Below are 17,508 nucleotides of genomic sequence, written 5' to 3'. Positions count from 1 at the left end.
ACTCGTGAAATGTGAAACAAAAACCCAAGTAAAGATGGCAGGGAGTCTGCACAGGGTGCTCACGAGACCCGCAGCCGGCCAGGGCACCCAGGGCACTGTCAGGCTACCCCCCAATCCCGTCCTCCCGCAGGATAGTGAGGACCCCGCTGTCCTCAGTCTGCAGGTGAGCAAACGCGGCCCCGCCAGCCAGCCTCCCTCATTCCACGGGGCTCACAGAGTGAACCGGGTGACGCGCTGGGACAGGACTCATGCGCACAGGAACACACAAACGCACACACGCACCTGGACACGGGTGACGTGCAGGTACAGGACACAGGCCACCAGGAAGCAGATGCAGAACACCAGCAGCAGCAGGACAACCACGCTCCTAGGACAGAAGCCACAGGGTCACTGAGGGCAGGGCTGAGCATGGTGTGCCCAAGGAGAGCCTGTGATTCCAACCCCTGAGCTCTCTGCCAAGTCCGTTCCTGTCTCCACCCCAACTTCCCTCCACCTGGGTGCACCGTGAGGTCCTCCCTCCCAAAGGACGGGCACAGCCCTCTCTTTGGATGTCATCTGGGAGCAGCTTTTCTAGAAAAAGCTGGTCCCCACACAGGGCTGGAGGTGGCTGCTGTGTTCCCAGGGTCTGGGCACAGGGCAGCTTCCTGTGCTTTCTGGAAACTCTGGAAACACAAAAGGGAATGACTCCCCTAGGGATGTCTTGTCAAGAAAGTGGTTTGTCCGGAAGGAGAGTGGGTCTTCCCGCCGAAAACAAGCACTGCCAACCAAGCTCACTTTGACTTCGATAACCGAATGCCATTAAATTCCTACACTTTCCTCCTTTTCCAGAAACCACTTTTCCTCTTTTTTAAGTGTCCAAAATGGATGCACACCCAGAAACCCGTATGCCTTTTCTCCCTCAACATCGGTCCTGGAGTCGAGGGTACACGTGGTACGGATGGAAACGCCGAGAACGGCGGGTGTCTTACGAGAGTTCGCCTGACAAGGGACAAGCCAGGAGCGAGCGCCCCCCACACACGGGTGGCGGGGCAGCTGGCCAGCGCCGTCCCTGTGAATGGGGACCACGGAGGAGCCGGCGGCAGACACAGAGGGGGCTCCCGGCCCAACTCCCCCCACCGCGGGGCCCGCCGCACTTACTGTGGGATGATGAGCAGGTAAATGAGGCCGAACACAACAGCCAGGACGAGCGCGAGCACCACGGCACAGGTGAAGTAGTCGTCCTGCAGCTGGTGGTACTAGGAGACACCGCGCCCGGCCGTCAGCGACGGCCCGAGCCATGCGGGGGCCGCCCCAAGTCAGCAGGACAAGCACGGGGGCTGCAGCCAGGTCCCAGCCCCCCAACCCCGCACGCACCGCAGCTGGCGCCTACCTTGCGCTCGCGCTCCGCGTGCTTGTACTTCAGGGTGAAGAAGTCCAGGTCCGCCATCTCTAGCTCCATCTGGCGCGCCTCCAGGAGGCGGCCGATGTACCTGTTGACCCGCGTGCCCGGCGCGGTGTGCACGACGTTAGCAGAGAAGGACGAGCGGTTTCTGAGTTTCTCCGATGCGGTTCTCAACGCCCTCCGCTGCGGCCACGGAGGAAGGAAAGAACGTCACCCCACCTGCTGCGGAGAAAGCGCCCTCCGGCCCGTGGGCTCGCCCGCTGCAGGCTGGGGGGCCGGGCTCAGGGCTCGGACGCGGTCCGGGCTCCCCCACCTGCTGGCGCTGAGACCCCAGGTCACCGAGCCTGTCCTCCCTGCCAGGACCCCCGCGTCTGCAAATGGGGACACACGACGGTCACGTGGCACCCCGCGTCCCGTGTGAGACGGGACCCAGCAGAGCCATGAAACAACGGGTTGGTCCTTCAAAAATGTCAATAAGATGGACAGATGTCTCGCAGGCGTGACAAAGAAGGAAAGAGTACGGCACTCACAAACGCGGGAATGACATCTGATTCCACTACAGGCTGCGCAGACGTCGGAAAGGCAAGCAGGAATCACTGTGAACAGTGACACGTGCTGATTTGACGACTCGGATCAATGAGCTACTCGAAACACACGACCACACCTCACCCGACATGGAAGAGTACACAGTTAGTCCTATAATTACTAAAGAAATTCAATTTCTAACCAGAAAACTCCTGAACACTCTATCTCCAAGCCCAGAGGGTTTCACTGGAGAATTCTACCAGAATTAACAGCAATTCTATACGATCTCTTCCGGAAAACAGAAGAGGTAACACCTTCCAATGTACTTTATAAATTCAGTGTGATCCTGATATCAACATCAGACAGAGACAGTACAAAAAAAGGAAGAGTACGGGCCATGTCTTTCAATATTGTCAGCAAAACGTCGGCAAACAGAATTCAGTAGTGTATAAATAGCGGCACACATCACGACCTTTCTTAGAGACGCAAGTCTGCTTACACATCCGTACACCGAAGCCTACACCAGGATAACACCCTATTAACCACAGATAAAAAAAAAATCCCATGGTGTGTCAATTGATACAGAAAAAGCACTTGACAAAATCCAATACTCATTCTTGATAAACACGATCAGACAACTAGGGAGGGAGGGAAATCCCCCAACCAGATGGAGACCTACTTAGTCCCAACAGCTAACGCTGGTGAAAGATGGAACGCTTTCCCCCTGACTTTTAGTGGCACTAGAGACCCAGCCACGGCAATAGGGCAAGAAAAGGAAATAAAAGGCAAATACTAGAAAGAAAGAACCAAAACTGGCCCTGTTTGCAGATGACATGATGGTCTACATAGAAAATTCCAAGGGGAGGAAAAGTCCTAGGACAAATGAATTCCACAAGGTCATCGGATGCAAGATAAACATAAAAAGGCTATTTATTGGGGCGCTGGAGTGGCTCAGTCAGTTGGGTGTCTGACTTGGTTTTCACTCAGGTCGTGATCTCAGGGTTGCAGGATCGACCTGCGACTCCACGCTCAGTGGGGTGACACCTTGAGGTTCTCTCCCTTCCTCTGCCCCTCCCCCGGTCCCACACATGCTCTCTCTCTCTCTCAAAATAGACAAGTAAATAAAGATATTTGTTAAACTAACAATCAGCACGTGACAACCAAAGTTAAAATCCAGAGCCATTTATAATCACAGGGAAAAATGAAGGACTAGATATGTTTCTAACAAAACACATACATAACTCTTATGCTGAAAACGTGATCAGTTTTCTCGTCATCTCCATCATTTTCGATCACATACTCTCATCAGTATCAGTGACACTGATGAAAGACATCAAAGATCTCAGTGCACGGAGGGACACGTGTGCTCATGGATTAGAAGACATTTTTCTTAAAATCACTCAACCCAATGTTAGACTTACTGCATAGCTCCTCTGATCAGGAGAGTTTGCTGCTGGCAGAGGAACAGAACACACGAGACAGCCCAGAAACAGTCTCACACAAGTACGGGCAATGATTCTGGACAAAAACGCAACAGCAGTTCAATGGTGGGAGGGGTAGTCTTTTCCACAAATGGCTTTGAACCAAATGGACGTCCACACGCAAAGAAGTAAATCTTGACCCAAACCTTGCACCTTATAGAAGATGAACTCAAAACGCACCATAGCTTTAACTATAAAACAGATAAGGATCAACTCTTAGAAGAAACATGACAATCTTCGGGGTCTGGGCTACGCAGAGAGCTCCTACAACACCAAACACAAACACCATTCACAAGGAAAAACATCGGTAAACTGGACATCCTCGCAATTTAAAATGTCTGTCCTGTGAAAGACAAACCGCAGGCTGGGTGGGGATACGTACAAACCACACATGCGAAGGAACAATCGAGAGTTGATCAAGAACTCCCGGAATTCCACAGCACCAAGAAATCACTCGAATGAGAAAGCAAGCCAGACATTTTCCCAAAAACAGAAGAGAAAACTATGCGGACAGAAAATAAGGACTTGGAAACGACAGTCGGCCTCATTAACCACCAGGGACGCGCCAAGTAAAATCCTGAGGCGTCACTACACACCTATTGGGACAGCCAAAACGTTCTGGAAACAGTGCCGGTGCCTCGGGCTGGTGAGAAAAGCCGGATCTCTCACACGTGGCTGCCGGGAATGTGAAATGGGGCAATCACGCCGCCAACGGTTTGGCGGTTTCTTAAAAAAAAAAAAATAAAAATAAAACAAATAACGAAAACCCAGCGGCAGCACAGCCGGGCATCTCCCCAGCTAATGCGCAGTTATGTGCGCATGAAACTCTGAACGTGAGCGGTTGCTGCTGCTTTATTTGCAACAGTCCAAGTGGGAAACAACCAAAAGGTCCTTCAACAGACCACGCCAGCGGCGGTCCCTCCCCACCGTGAACACGTCCGGCCACGGCCAGGAGGCAGCTGCGGAGGCGGGAACGGCCTGGATGGACCCCCGGGCTTTGTGCTGAGTCTGAAGAAAGAGCCAAGGTCACAGGGTGTATACGACACTCTCAATTGTGAGACACGGGACGGAGAGCTTTGGGGAGGGCAGTGGTGTGACCCCAGCACAAGGGGGACCGTGGCCGTGAAGGAAATGCTCCGGATCTGGGGTGTGACCACCAAGATGACACAGGCCAGAACCACACACACCAGTCACCAGAGTCCATGCCGTCGTTTTGGTCCATGCGGACGCTGGGTGAGCTGTGACCCCGGGGGGTGGGGCCGCACCCCGCCACCTCCCGTGACAGCGGGTTGGGTCCCGTGAGCACCCGGCATGCAGGGAAAGGCCGGTGGGCACCACGGCCCCTGGATCTCCAGGACGGTGCTAGTTATTCCGGGAGGAGCAGGTGTGGCCTCCAGGTCTGCAGAGGCCAACGTGGGCAGGGCTGATTTCTGGGGAACTGCGCCGTTCTGGGCACTCAGGGGAGTCTGGGCAGCGAGACAGGAGGACCTGCCGCACCCTGACCTGTGGCCTCTTTGACGGGACAGGACGGCAGCTGTGGCCACCTCCTGGGGGTAGGATCACGGTCTCCCTCTTTTCCATATTTTTCTCAACATTCCACAATAAACATGTATTTCCTTAGAAAACGATTCAAAATCAAGGTTAAGAGAAAACTGTTGCTCGTTTTGCTGTGGAACTTGGCTGCCCGAGTCTTTCTGCACCTGCAAAAGGGAAGGCTGGCGGCTTCAGTGCAGACCTGAACGCTGGGCTCTGTGCACCATGACTGAGCTGCTTAACCTCTCCGTGCTCCAACCTCCTGGTCTGACACTTGAGAACAAAGGGGGCCCCGAGGGGCGCTCTCACAGGACCTGAGACATTCATGCCTCGGAGGAGGGGAAACATGCTGGCCCAGACCGGGTCCTCGAGCTGGCTCTCCGTATTCTCAGTGGCGACAACAGGCGGGTTGAAGGCCCCGTCCACATGGAGACCCAGACAAGGCAGACACATCGAGAACTATAAGCTCCTCCTGGGAAGCCAGGAAGAAAGGCCAGGCTGCGGGGTGGGCTCCTGGGAGGCTGACAGCCACCACTCAGCTCACTGGCCCAGGGCAGGAGACGTGACCGGCTCTGGTCATAGGCAGGGCTTGTGGGGACATGGAGGAGCAGGCCTGGGCAGGCTAGGAAAGCTGGTTTGGCAGCTGAAATGTACTCACCTGCTCTCCCTCCTTTCTACCAGCTGAAACACAGATGCAATGACTGGAGCCCCAGCATCTGTTTTGGGCCATGAGGTGACAGCAGACAAGCCATAATAGTATCACAGAAAGTTCGAGTGCAAGATGATTGTGAAACCACCACAATAGCCCCATATCGTCTGCTCTCCCCCTAAGAAAGCTAATCTCTCATTCAAGTCACCATGACTGGGGTTTTCTTTGATGCCACGGAGCCCACTGCTCGCTAGCAGGACTTCTGAGCACACCCATGTGTGAGGTTGTGTCCTTGGGGGCCAGTACCCATCTGCCCCTCCACTCCCAGTTGCGCCCCCACCATGGGATGTGGGTACTAGGAGACACGGGTGGTGAGCTGGTGGACAGGAAGGACTGCACCTCCTGCAGCACCCAGTGATGGCCTCGTCTGAGTGGGGGTGGGCAGGAGGGCACTCCCTGGGGCTTGGCTTAGACACACTGCTCCCTGAGGCAGGGGAGCAGCAGAGACGAGCAAAAGCACCTCCCACCCACGACGCACAAGCTGGGGACGGCACACGGCGATGCACGGTGATGCACGGCCCTACCCAACACTGGGCCCTCTGGGGTGCAGTCAGCAGGGGGCTGCTCCCTCCCATCCTGTACCCCCATCTCCCTCCTTTCCTGCTGTCCCTGGTGTGGTCGCCCCTCATGCTGCAGAAATGCCCCAGGACTCCAGGCCCTGACCTGAAGGTATCACTTCACAGGTGACTTTCTAGAAATGACGGTCACCCTGGGAACAGGCGGGCTTCCCCACCCAGGACAGGGCACAGCAGGGGCGGAGCCAGGCCTGGGCACCCAAGGCCTTGGTGAAACAGCTGCAAAGTTCCCTCAGTGAGAGGAACAGAACCTCTTGTTGGAACGGGCTGGACACACAGGAGGGGAGGGGCACGGAGGGCACTGAGAGACCCCATGCCCATGCTCGAACAGTCCTTGCTAAGGCCTGAGAGGGAAGGATGCCACACTCGGCCTGGCTTTCTCAGCACCGTGCACGCTATCACCAGATGGCAGACCTGGCGTGAGACCCGACCACAGTCAGGGAACACCTACTGGAGCCGGGGTGCCAGGTGGTAAGCGGCTAAAACAGCCACTGTGCCCTGGGCTGACCCATCCGGGACTGACCTGCCCAGGGCTGCTGGCGGCCACAGGGCTCACCGCGTCCACTCCAGCAACAACTGGAAGCCACACGAGAGGGACCCATGCATGACTATGTCGGCAGAGAGCGCTTTCCTGAGCAGAGAGCAGATAAGCCCAGGCTGGGTGTACAGCTCAGGCTTCCTGACTGTGTGGCTCAGGCAGCGAGAGCAGCTACTCAGCGTCCTGGAGACGCCAGAGGATCCTGTGCCCCATCACTGTGCGAGTCAGGGAGAAAACCACCGGACAGGTCATCTCAGTAGCTACTGAATGCAGTTTCTGAAATGGCACATCCACTCATTTGCAGAAGTGCCAACACTTGCCCACGTGGGTGGTTGCTTCTGACCAAAAGCGTCACAGTGACAGTCTGCAAAGCCAGAAGGAAAAAGAGTGCCTCTCCCGCTGGAAACAGTACGAGGTGGAGAAGGAGCCAGTCACGCTTTGACCGTGCATCGAGAACACCCAAGAGCGGAGGAGGAAGTTAGCAGGATGAGTGTCAGATGAGCTGAATGTTCTCTCTGTTAAGTTCCCACCAAAATGGTAGAAACGATGTTTGCAAAGTTGCTGGCCGGGATGGAGACACAGACGCAGGAGCAGGTGTGCGGACCCGCAGCACTGGGCAGGGCGCAGGGTGCGATGTGGGCATGGACCGCACACCGCTCTCGCCAAGCCGGGACCCACAGACATGCGTGTCCCAAGGCGACCACAGACGTCCACGAGCTCCGTGAGAAAAACACTGTGAGTTATTCACACCACCCGGGAAATAAAAGATTCATAAATGACCTAAACGTCAATAGACGTAGAATCAACACAGTCTATCCTCAGTTTGGAGACCCCCACAGTGACATAAACATCATATTTTGGAGGAACATTTATTAATATGAGAAACGTTTGTGATGCCATACTGGCAGGTGACAAAACAAGTGACCAAACCACACGCAGGTCATGCCGCCGACTTCTGTTAAATTCATACACGTGACACAGTACGCAGCGGGACAGACCCGCCTGGCGCTGTCCGGTCAGCACCCCCACCCTGACCACACACGAGGGCGCCCGCATGGAAGTCAGCCCAGGACGCAGAGGATCGGGACGCAGGGCCAGTGAGAGACCTTGTGCCGAAGGGGACGCAGGCTCTGGGGGCCATGAGGACAGTGTCTGCAGGCAGAAAGGCCTGTCCCTCAGGTCACTAGATGGTCACCTCCCCAGGTGCCCTCACTAGTGGGCCGGCCCTGCCTCTGCGCCTCTCTACCCTGTCCAGACCACCAGCCTTGTCACTGCCCTGTCCCAACCATTGGGGGGCCTCCCACAATGTAGACACTGCCATCCTGCACGGTGGGGCTTATTTTCAGTCGTCATGAGGAGATGACGATGAGGGGAAGCCGCGGGCCCCCAACCCACTACCTGCCTGTGCCTCTGTCTTGGCAGGGGAACCACCCGGGCCATGGAGGCCGGGAGTGCTGGCTGGTGGGGAGGGACCAGACATGGGGTGAAGCCTGGGGCTCAGAGACCCTCTCAGCTCGGGGAGCTGTGTACAGATGGGGAGCCCTGAAACCACAGGACAGTTGGGGGGCTCGGCCTTGGACGCTGGGGCACCAGGCATGGTGACAGGGACAATGGCAGGGGCGCACACCTGCACGGTGCATTAGGCACCCGGGAGAGCGTGAGGCAGCAGGTGTCCCCCAAAGAGGGAGGCTGCAGCACATGGAGATGAAGGAGCAGAGTCTCGAGGTGGGCGGAGCCTGACCTGAGAGCCCCCCCACACTCAGATTCGGGGTGTCAGGGGCTGGGCTAGGATCAGGATGCAGGGAAAGGAGGAAACCGGCTCTGTGCTCTCAGGAGGGGCAGGAGGAGCAGGACGGGGGCGAGGGATCCAGTAGCGACTGCAGACAACAGGGTGGGAAGGGCCACACACACATGTGCACGTACACATACCCATACACTCAGGCACGCATGTGCACGTACACATTTGTGCATTCATACATGCATGCACCCATACACTCAGGCACACGTGCGTGCACGCACACACATGTAACACACTCATACACACACCTATATACATACACAGGCATGCGTGCACACATGTGCACACTCATGCACACATGCACAACCCACACACGGGCACACGTGTGCACCACTCATACGTACATTCATGTGGACACTTGCACGCACAAACTCATGCATGCACACTCACGTGTGTGCATCACACTCGTGTGCACACACTGGTGCATGAATGCACACTTGTACATGCAGACATGTACACACATGCATTCACACTCATCACAAGGCACATGTGCGTGCATGCACATGTGCACTTGTGTGTGCACACACCCATACGTGCAGGCACATGTGTATGTGTACACTCATACATGCACACACTCATGTGGACACTTCCATGCACACGCTCATGCGTCACACTCACATGTCCACATGTGCACACTCATGCGTGCACATGGAGTGCATGCACATGTGCACACTCATGCCTACATCAGTGCCCTCATCAGCACACACTTGCATGGACATATTCACACACACTCACACGTGCATGCATGTGCACAATTCATATACATGTGTGTACATGCACACTCGTGTGACACAGTGGTGCGTGCACGTGTGTGTGTGTGCACGTGCCTACACCCAAATACACCCTCACACACGTGCACGCACACACACTTTCAAATGCACGTGAAGCTGGTAAGAAAGTCACTAGAGGACATCCAGATGTGGGAACCCAGGCTGGGCAAGTGACTGACCTACTGCTGCTGTCTGAGACCCGGGGAGCTTAGAGAGCCCATCATCCCTCACGAGCCAGCTACAGCGACACGGGGCGAGAGCAGGGCAGGCAGTGAGGTCAAAGCTCTAAGACGGCCTGCCTCCAGTGGCCCCATCACAAACACCAGTGAGGGGAGCCCTTGCATGGGGGACACTCTTAGACCAGGGTCTGCACAAAGGGGACCCCCAGGAACACATTTGCACATGTCTGCCTGCCTGGGACTTCCAAAATCCACCAAGCACACTGGCTGAGGGGAAGGCCAGTCTTGATAGAACCCACGTCAGCGCAGCTCTTCAAGAACTTCCAGCAAAATTCTCGCAAATGTGCGCTCACAGTCAAAACCACAAAAACCTATGCGGCAAGAACCCCCAAGAGTGCCTGGCAGAATCTCACTTCTTCCTGAACAACCCCAGAACTGCAGGGATGGAGTTCCCTGTCACCGCACAATATCCCGGACGGCAGGGAAAACAGGAGCAGGTGGATAGCAGCGCGTTCTTGGCAAACGGACATAGGTCACGGACGGAGCCACACTGGGCTGGGGGGCCCAGGACATGAGGACACAGAAGGGAAAGGGGCGGCACTCCAGGCTTATCCCAGGCTCCTGGGATGCAACCCCTGCCCCAGATGACCAGGGTCTCTGCCTCTTGAGACACAAGACCAACATGGTTGAAGTGGACTCTGGGACCGCCACGGAGCAGCACTGCCCCCCAAACCCAGCAGAAGACCAGAACACCCAGAGACAGCGATGACCAACCCGAGAGGAAAGGGGGAAAATCCTGGCAGCCAGGCCACAAGGCTGGCACCCCCAGCGGAGGCCACCTTCCATGGACTGGACAGCTTTGAACACAAAGAGGGGCGAGCAGGTGCACAGCAGAAGACCCCGCGGTGGGGGCAGCCAGAGACAAGCCTGCCCAATGGCGCCCGGGCTCATGGGCCATCTCCAAGGCTCCAAACCTCACGGCAGAGCATCTGACCAGCATGGATAACCTCAGGGACAGCTGCTTGGGGTCCACGCACATGTTTACCCATAAACACATGGAAGTCCAAGTTGAAAAAAAAAAAAAAGGCAAGACGATAGAAAGATTTTTCCAGGAACACACTAGCAGCCTGGCTTTGAACAGCATTTACACTTTGGAGAGCACACGGGGCCAGGCGGCCCTGGGTGGAGAGGTCCCCACAGGGGCAGGAGGCCTCCCCTACCTTGTCATCGTCCTCGCAGGTCATGACGTTGGAGAAGGGGATCTCTGCCTTGAACATCTTCCGACAGTGCATGAGCTGCACCAGCAGGTAACACACGGTCTTGAACTTCATCCTCTTGGCGGGCTTGATGTCGGACAGGATCAGCCCTGGAAATATCTGTGCGGGCAGCCGGCACACAGACACCGGTCAGCAGACCCGCGCTGCGCCCTTGCCCCTGGGCCGGGAGCAGGAACCTGACGGGGACAGGGAGGTCACGGGGACCGTGTGCTCAAGGACAAACAGAGGTGGACAGAACCAGCAAGCCAGGCCCACAGCACACGGCTCTCAGCTACACCCAGGGCCTCTGAAAACCAGAGTGAGGCCTCAGTCCTCCAGTGGAGCTGTGGGAAGGTTTGGGGCCAGGTCACAGGGGGACCCTGGAGCCTGGACATCACTGGCTGGGCCAGCAGCTGGCTGCGGACCACCACCCACTCACCTCCGGGTTCCCTGCCCCTCAGACCCACCTTCCACACCCACATGCGTGACTCCTGCTATCCTGGGGTCCAGCACCAACGCCTTACCCGGCCCTCCTCCACACACCACCAACACCTGCCATACCCTCCTTCCCCTTCTTCCGGCTCAGTGAGCCCAGCCTGTCCTGGCCCGGAGCCCGCCACAGCCACGGTCCCTAGGGCACAAGGGATAGCACAGCCCTGATCCATGGACACAGGACAGCAAAGCTTGAAGCTCTTCCTCCTATCCCACCTGCTTATGTCCTGAAGGAGTACTGGGGCCATCTGTGCCCCGAGACCCTCACCTATACCCTGTACCCCCCAGTTGATCTCTGAGCCCCTCCCCTGTGCCCTCCATCACTACCCTGAACTCTGGAGGGACTAGCCCTCCCGAGCACGTCCAGGTCAGTTCCCTTACACAGAGCGACCTCGGGTGCCCCACACAACGGTCACAGGCCCCCTGTGTGCCCAGCACCCCCTGTGTGCCCAGTGCACCCCCATCCCTGTCCTGTTTTGCAGGAGCAGGGTAAAGGCCCAGGGAGATGAGGGGAGGCAGAGGATGCAGGATGGCTGAGTGCCTGAGCGGACCCCGGGCCCTGACTGGGGGTTCAGGAGCTCGCCCAGCCAAAGGCCCAGGCCCAGGTGAGCGGGTCCCGGAGCCCACCTTCCGCCGGTGTGACGGCACGATGAAGAAGGTCTCGATGTTGTGAGCCTTCAGGAAACTGTTCCTCTCGTGCCCGTGCCCCGGCTCCACCTCGTAGTCCCCGTTCAAGCAAGCCAGGGTCGTCTTCGTGATGTGGACCTTCCTGCAAAACAGCAGCACAGCTGTGCCTGGGGCCTGGGGCGGCGGCGGACACGAGGACCGGGAGGGGCCCTCCCCTGGTCGCTGGGCAGCATGGGTCACCTGGGAAGAAGAGGGGGAGGGAGCCCAGCAAGGGGGGAGTTGCGGGTGGGGGGGGCTCGGAGCCTGTACCGGGCGCAGTGGGCCCAGCATCAGCAGGAGCAGGAGGCAGAAGGGAGGCAATGGGGGGAGGGGAACGGATACCATGCTGCCCCTCCCCCACACGGGGTGGGACAGCCCTCATGCTCACCCCAGTGTGTTTCCGGGTGATGGAAGGAGAAACCCTCAGCCCGCATCTCCTGAGCACAGCCACAAGCCCAGGAGCCACAGTGGCCCCCAGGACTCGGCAGCTCTGGCTCCTCCCAGACACCTGAGCACGGGGCCTCGGGGCCCAAAGCTACCGCCCACAGCGAGCAAAGCACCTATGAGCCCAGAGTCCCCACACCACTGTGTCCCCTCCATTTCCTGCAGGAAAAACCGGGCACCAGAGCACAAGAGCCCCTGCCGCCTTGTGGCTCTGGGACAGCCTCCGGGCTGTGGGCTCTGGGACACGGTCACCGCCAGCCTGGCCCTGAACTGCAAAGGGACACCTAGCACCGAGGCTGTCTGCAAGGAGGTGCATAGGCGTCTGCCCCCGCACTCAGCGTCCTCCTCCGGCAACCGGCATGGGGGGCGCACCCCGCCGCAGAGTCACAGAACTGACTGTCAGCAGCCAGCATTCCAGGCTCGGGGATGGAGCAGGGGTCTCGGGTGTAAGCACACGGTGGGAGCGGACGCCACTGGGGGTTCCAGCCGAGGCACAGCCTGGCCAGCCCGGAGTCAGCCCCGGGAGCACCCTCCCTGGACAGATGGGGAGGAGATGCCCGGCGTCCACTGCCTCTCAGTCCTGTGGGACTGGAGGCCCAGTTACGCGTGTGACAGTCCCAGCTGGCAGGGGGAAGGGGACGCAGGTCTGGAGCTGGGTGGGGGTGGGGGGGTGATAGTGATGCCCACTGTGGCTCCCCCGGGACCTCTGGAGCAGGCAGAGTTTGCTCAGGACCCAGGCCCACTGCTTTGTGGCAGCCTGGTCCGTTCATCCAGCACACGAGTTTGGGGAAATCATGGCAGTATGAGGCCACAAGGCGGGGTGTATGAGACCTTCCATTGCGCCCCAGCCTGGCCTTGGTCCCTCCAGGCAGACTGCTCAGGGACTCGAGCCTCAAGGAGGAGCCCAGAAACCTAGCCGCAGGGGTCCCAGCATGAAACTGGGATTGGGGAGTCACATGTGAATTCCATCCTTCCATCCATCTGTCCTTCCATCCATCTGTCCGTCCATCCACCCATCGGTCTGGCCACATTCTCTGGACGCCCAGTGGCAGACGGTGGGTGTTTGCAGAATGGACGGGTGGAGCATGACAGACAGCGTGTGGGAGGGACAGGTCTGCGGGTGGCTGTAAGTGTCCAGGGGTCAGGTGCCCAGAGACGGCCAGACCCACAGAGGACAGTGGCACGACCTCTGAGCCCACCTTGAAAGGCGTGTCAGGACAGATGCTGCCTGTTTCAGCCGCGTCCCCCAGGGGCCGTCCAGGAGGGAGGAGGAAAGAAGCATCCCAGGGACACCCGGCCTCTGGGGCAGGCAGTGGGGGACGGAAGGGGCAGAGCCAGGGGCGTCCCCGCAGGTGCACACGTAACAGACGCACCACGCAGGCCGCCGCGGGGGCGAGCGCCGCTGATGCTCGGTGCTGAGCATCCCGGAGCCCTCCTGCAGCCCCATTCCACTCCCGGCCACCCGGGAGCACCTGGCCTTGGCTCTGGGGACCGTCTGAAGAAGGACAAGGACAGAGGAGCATGGCACGGACCATGTGGAAACACACCCAGCCTTCCCGGGGGGAGCACAGGGCAGAGAGAAGCAACAGCACGGGGTGGTTCGACCACCGGGCCTCCTCTCTGTCCGCCGCCGGCTTCCCGTGGAGCCCAGAGATCCCGGGGGCCCCCTGCAGGCACCTCCGGCCCAGAGTGCACCACCTCGCCCTGACTCACCCGGGAAGGCCGGCGGCCTCCATAACATTGGCCAGCGTCACGTCATTGGACCACACGTCATACTGCCACTTGCGCAGGCCGAGGACCCCGCAGAGGACCCGGCCAGTGTGCAGCCCCACACGCATGTTCAGATCCACCTCCGTGGCCTCGGCCACCGACCTGCAACAGACACGTCATGAGGGTGGGGCTGGGCCCTCGTCCACACCCGTGAGCTCGCCCATGCAGGGGAGCCTGGAGAGGCGGGAGCACGGGACCACGATTCCCGGGCATGGCCCCAGGTGGGCAGGGCCGCTCCAGGCCAGGATCCCCAGCTCCCCGGCCCCCGGGCATCTCACGGTGTGTCCATGCCAACCCTTGTCCCTCCCCACACAGAGCAACCCCCATGGGACATGAACTGGGACCTCCAATCCGCTCTGTAGCCCACTGACCCGGTCAGAAGCTCGTGCCCGCTCACTGGCCAGAGGCCGCTGTGACGACCGCTAGCAGCAACCTGGGAACGGCCAGGGTCTGACCCCAAGCTCCAGACCTGACCCTCGAGTAGACTTTATGGGATGAGAAGTGTGTGGATGTCAAAATCAGGCGGCAGGCCCAGGTGGGGAGGTCACCCCCAAGCTGGGGAACACAGGACAGCGTGAGTCCCTGCAGCCTCCAGGGACACTGCCTGCTGCAGGCAGCTCTGTGCAAGCGGTCATGTGGGGTGACCAAGGGGTACCAGGCACACCTTCCCCAGCTCTAGGACTCGCCACCACGGTCAGAGGCACACAATGCACAAGTCAGAACAAAGGGGACATGTGGCAGCCGTGCCAAGGCCCTCCGATGCTGTCTTCCTGTGTTTTCCACTCTCCCCCAGCGGGCAGAAGTTATGTTATTACAGAACACACTACAGCATGTCGTTGAGGAAGCAGCGGGCTCTTGGTGGGCTCCAAGGGACAGGAGTGCAACGAGGCCTTGTGGGAGGGAGCGCTGAGCCGTGGGACGGCGGCCTGTCAACAGGGGGCCCCGTGGCAGGTGTGTCCAACGGGCCTCCCCCGTCCATGGCAAAGCCCAACCAGAAAGGGCCAGGAGGCTGAGCCGCAGCCTGGGACACGGGAGCCCCATGGAGAGAGGTCTGTCAGGAGGGGAAGAGACCAAGAAACATGAGACACACAGGGACGGCCCGCCAGACAAGCTGCCCTCTGTCCCCTCCCAGCATAAGATGCCCTGCGGCCCTGTCATGTGCAGAAGCCCAACCCCACCCCACCCAGGAGAGCAGGAAGCCCGGGAATTCAATACAAATCTCCTTCCTATTTTAAGACCTGGCACTGATGTGCGTTCACCTGACTTATTCCTAATACGATGTGGCCCAGCAGAGATGCGGCCTCCAGGAAGCCCTCCCAGATCCTCACCTTCATCCCTAAGGCCCCATTCCTGGTGAGGGTTCAACAGGGTCCGTCAGAGACTGCTCCCGGCCACACCCTGGCCACCAGGCAGGCTGGCGGCCCAAATGACCAGAGACTCGGGGGTGCCCCGGTCCCTTATAACATCTTAATTAGAAACTCTAAAAGAAGACAAGAGGCTTCAATGGTGAAATAAAGACCATGGAGTCTTCCATCTGGAACACACAGACAGGACATGGACATGGGGCCTGGCGAGGAGGCCATCTAGAGACTTTGGCTCTCAGACCCTCAAATGGGCAAAGGCGGCCACTCTGCATGGGGAGCACACGTGAGCAGGGAGGCCCCTGATTTCTAGGGACGTCCCATCAGCCCAGCCAACCCCTGCCCTCTCCCAGTCTCTGTTCCCCTGTGTACAATCCAGGACAGGCTGAATGAGCACTGACGGGCTCCGACGGCCGCCCAGCTACCCTGGCACCTCCAGGACCAAGGCCACAGCCCACAAGCCGCTAACCCGCTCCGGCAGACCAGACCCAGGTGCAGAAACACCGGGAGACGGTCTGCGAGGAGCCTGGACAGCAGCGACCGAAGTGCTTCCCGTCGGGTCCAGGGTCCCCGGTGCGCGTCGTCCGGAAGTCCGCGAGTCGGGGGTTTACAGCAACACTTACTCGGGGGTCTGACGGTAGACGTGTCCTCGACACCTACCAAACTTTGTGCATATGAAATGCATTTTCTCTCTATTTTAATTTCTCAGTCATGGGTCAACCTCTAGTGAGAGGTGCAGAAACAAACACAACAGGGTTAAAATTTTGGAATTTTTTTTTTTTTTTTTAATTTGCGAAGGAAAGGAACACAGGATAACGTGAACAAGAAAACAGGAAATGTTGTTTCTGCTCATTTCACAGCATTTCCACCACGGCAGCCAGGAAGGGGCAAAGGGCACAGGGACCCAATCCTGCCACCCGCACACCCTCACCTCTTCCAGAAGGTTCTGCCTCATGTCTGGATCCTGGTACCAGAAGACGCACAGTTACCTGGACACTCACGTCGCAGTAAACTGTGCGTCAGGGATAGTCTCATTGAGACACGTGTGCCGTGAACAGAGGAGACGAGAGAGGGGCCTCCAGAGCCACGGAGACGGCCTCCCACCCTGGGCCACCCCTACTCTGGCCAGCTGCGTCGGGGTCTGCCAGTGGCCACAGCGGCCGTACCAGCTCAAGGGTGGGTCCTGGAGGACAGAGCCCATGCCATCTATGCCCCCTGATCCAGCACCGCAAACCAAGACACCCGGCCTTGCCCTGCACGCTGGCCTGATGTGCAAGTCTGACACTTTGCAGCTGGAGGGGCCCGTGCAGAGGAGCTGCCCACACGCTTCCCGGGGAGCCCTGGGCTTTCACTTCCACACCAGTTCCTGGTGTAGTCCTCAACACAGAAACTGAAACCTTCCCAACACCCGCCGGACCAGGAACACAGGCTGGACCCCTCTCCAGCCTCAGGAGTGGTCAGCACCCAGTCAGGGGGCGGGGCCTGAACGCACCTGCCCTCCAGAAGATCCATCCCCTCCCTGGTATCATCCTTGGCACCGCCCCGTCCAGTGGCAGGAGACGCCCCCCCCTCGCAAGCCCGTCCTGAGCGCACACATGGGAGAACTGTCATGTTTGCACAGTGAGAAACCCTAATGGATGTGCAGCTGGTGAGCGGGTCACCCCGGGGCGGAACGAGCAGTGTCCCCCGATCCTGAGCTCCCCAGAATCACCACGGGGTCTGCATGAACTGGCCCCAACCACCCCCTGCTCTGGAGCCCCCGTCCACCCAGAGGACCCCTCAGCTGCAGCAGACCGCTGGCATCCCTGGGCTGTCTTCCTCCCCTGACCCCAGCACTGGGCGTCTGTCTCTCCACCACAGATCTGCCGCCACTGGCACAGGGACCCCCTCCTGGATGCTCATGGATGCCCCCACCCTGCCTTGCAGGGCCTGTCTGCGAGGTCAGCCCCACCACGCCTCCTGGTTTGCATTTCTCTCTCTGTTCTTCTGTGTTTCCCATACAACTGTGCGGCCACCACTTCCCGGTTCCG

General features: G+C 58.7%; 1 protein-coding gene across 2 annotated transcripts in view; it reads right to left on the bottom strand.

The window, feature by feature from the left end:
- Nucleotides 1–17,508, bottom strand: part of ADCY1 (adenylate cyclase 1) — a 92,006-nt gene that overhangs the window by 25,523 nt on the left and 48,975 nt on the right. For both annotated transcript variants that reach the window (XM_059397154.1, XM_059397153.1), the window contains exons 6-11: nucleotides 14,061–14,219; nucleotides 11,865–12,006; nucleotides 10,710–10,865; nucleotides 1,370–1,564; nucleotides 1,138–1,235; nucleotides 283–367 (exon numbers count right to left, since the gene is read on the bottom strand). In XM_059397154.1, coding sequence (XP_059253137.1) covers nucleotides 283–367; nucleotides 1,138–1,235; nucleotides 1,370–1,564; nucleotides 10,710–10,865; nucleotides 11,865–12,006; nucleotides 14,061–14,219 — 835 coding nt within the window. The remainder of the gene's footprint in view (nucleotides 1–282; nucleotides 368–1,137; nucleotides 1,236–1,369; nucleotides 1,565–10,709; nucleotides 10,866–11,864; nucleotides 12,007–14,060; nucleotides 14,220–17,508) is intronic.

Source organism: Mustela nigripes, chromosome 4 (genome assembly GCF_022355385.1).
Source record: "Mustela nigripes isolate SB6536 chromosome 4, MUSNIG.SB6536, whole genome shotgun sequence".
In the NCBI taxonomy this organism is placed as follows: Eukaryota; Metazoa; Chordata; class Mammalia; order Carnivora; family Mustelidae; genus Mustela; species Mustela nigripes.
This window is presented reverse-complemented; position numbering and strand designations above follow the sequence as displayed.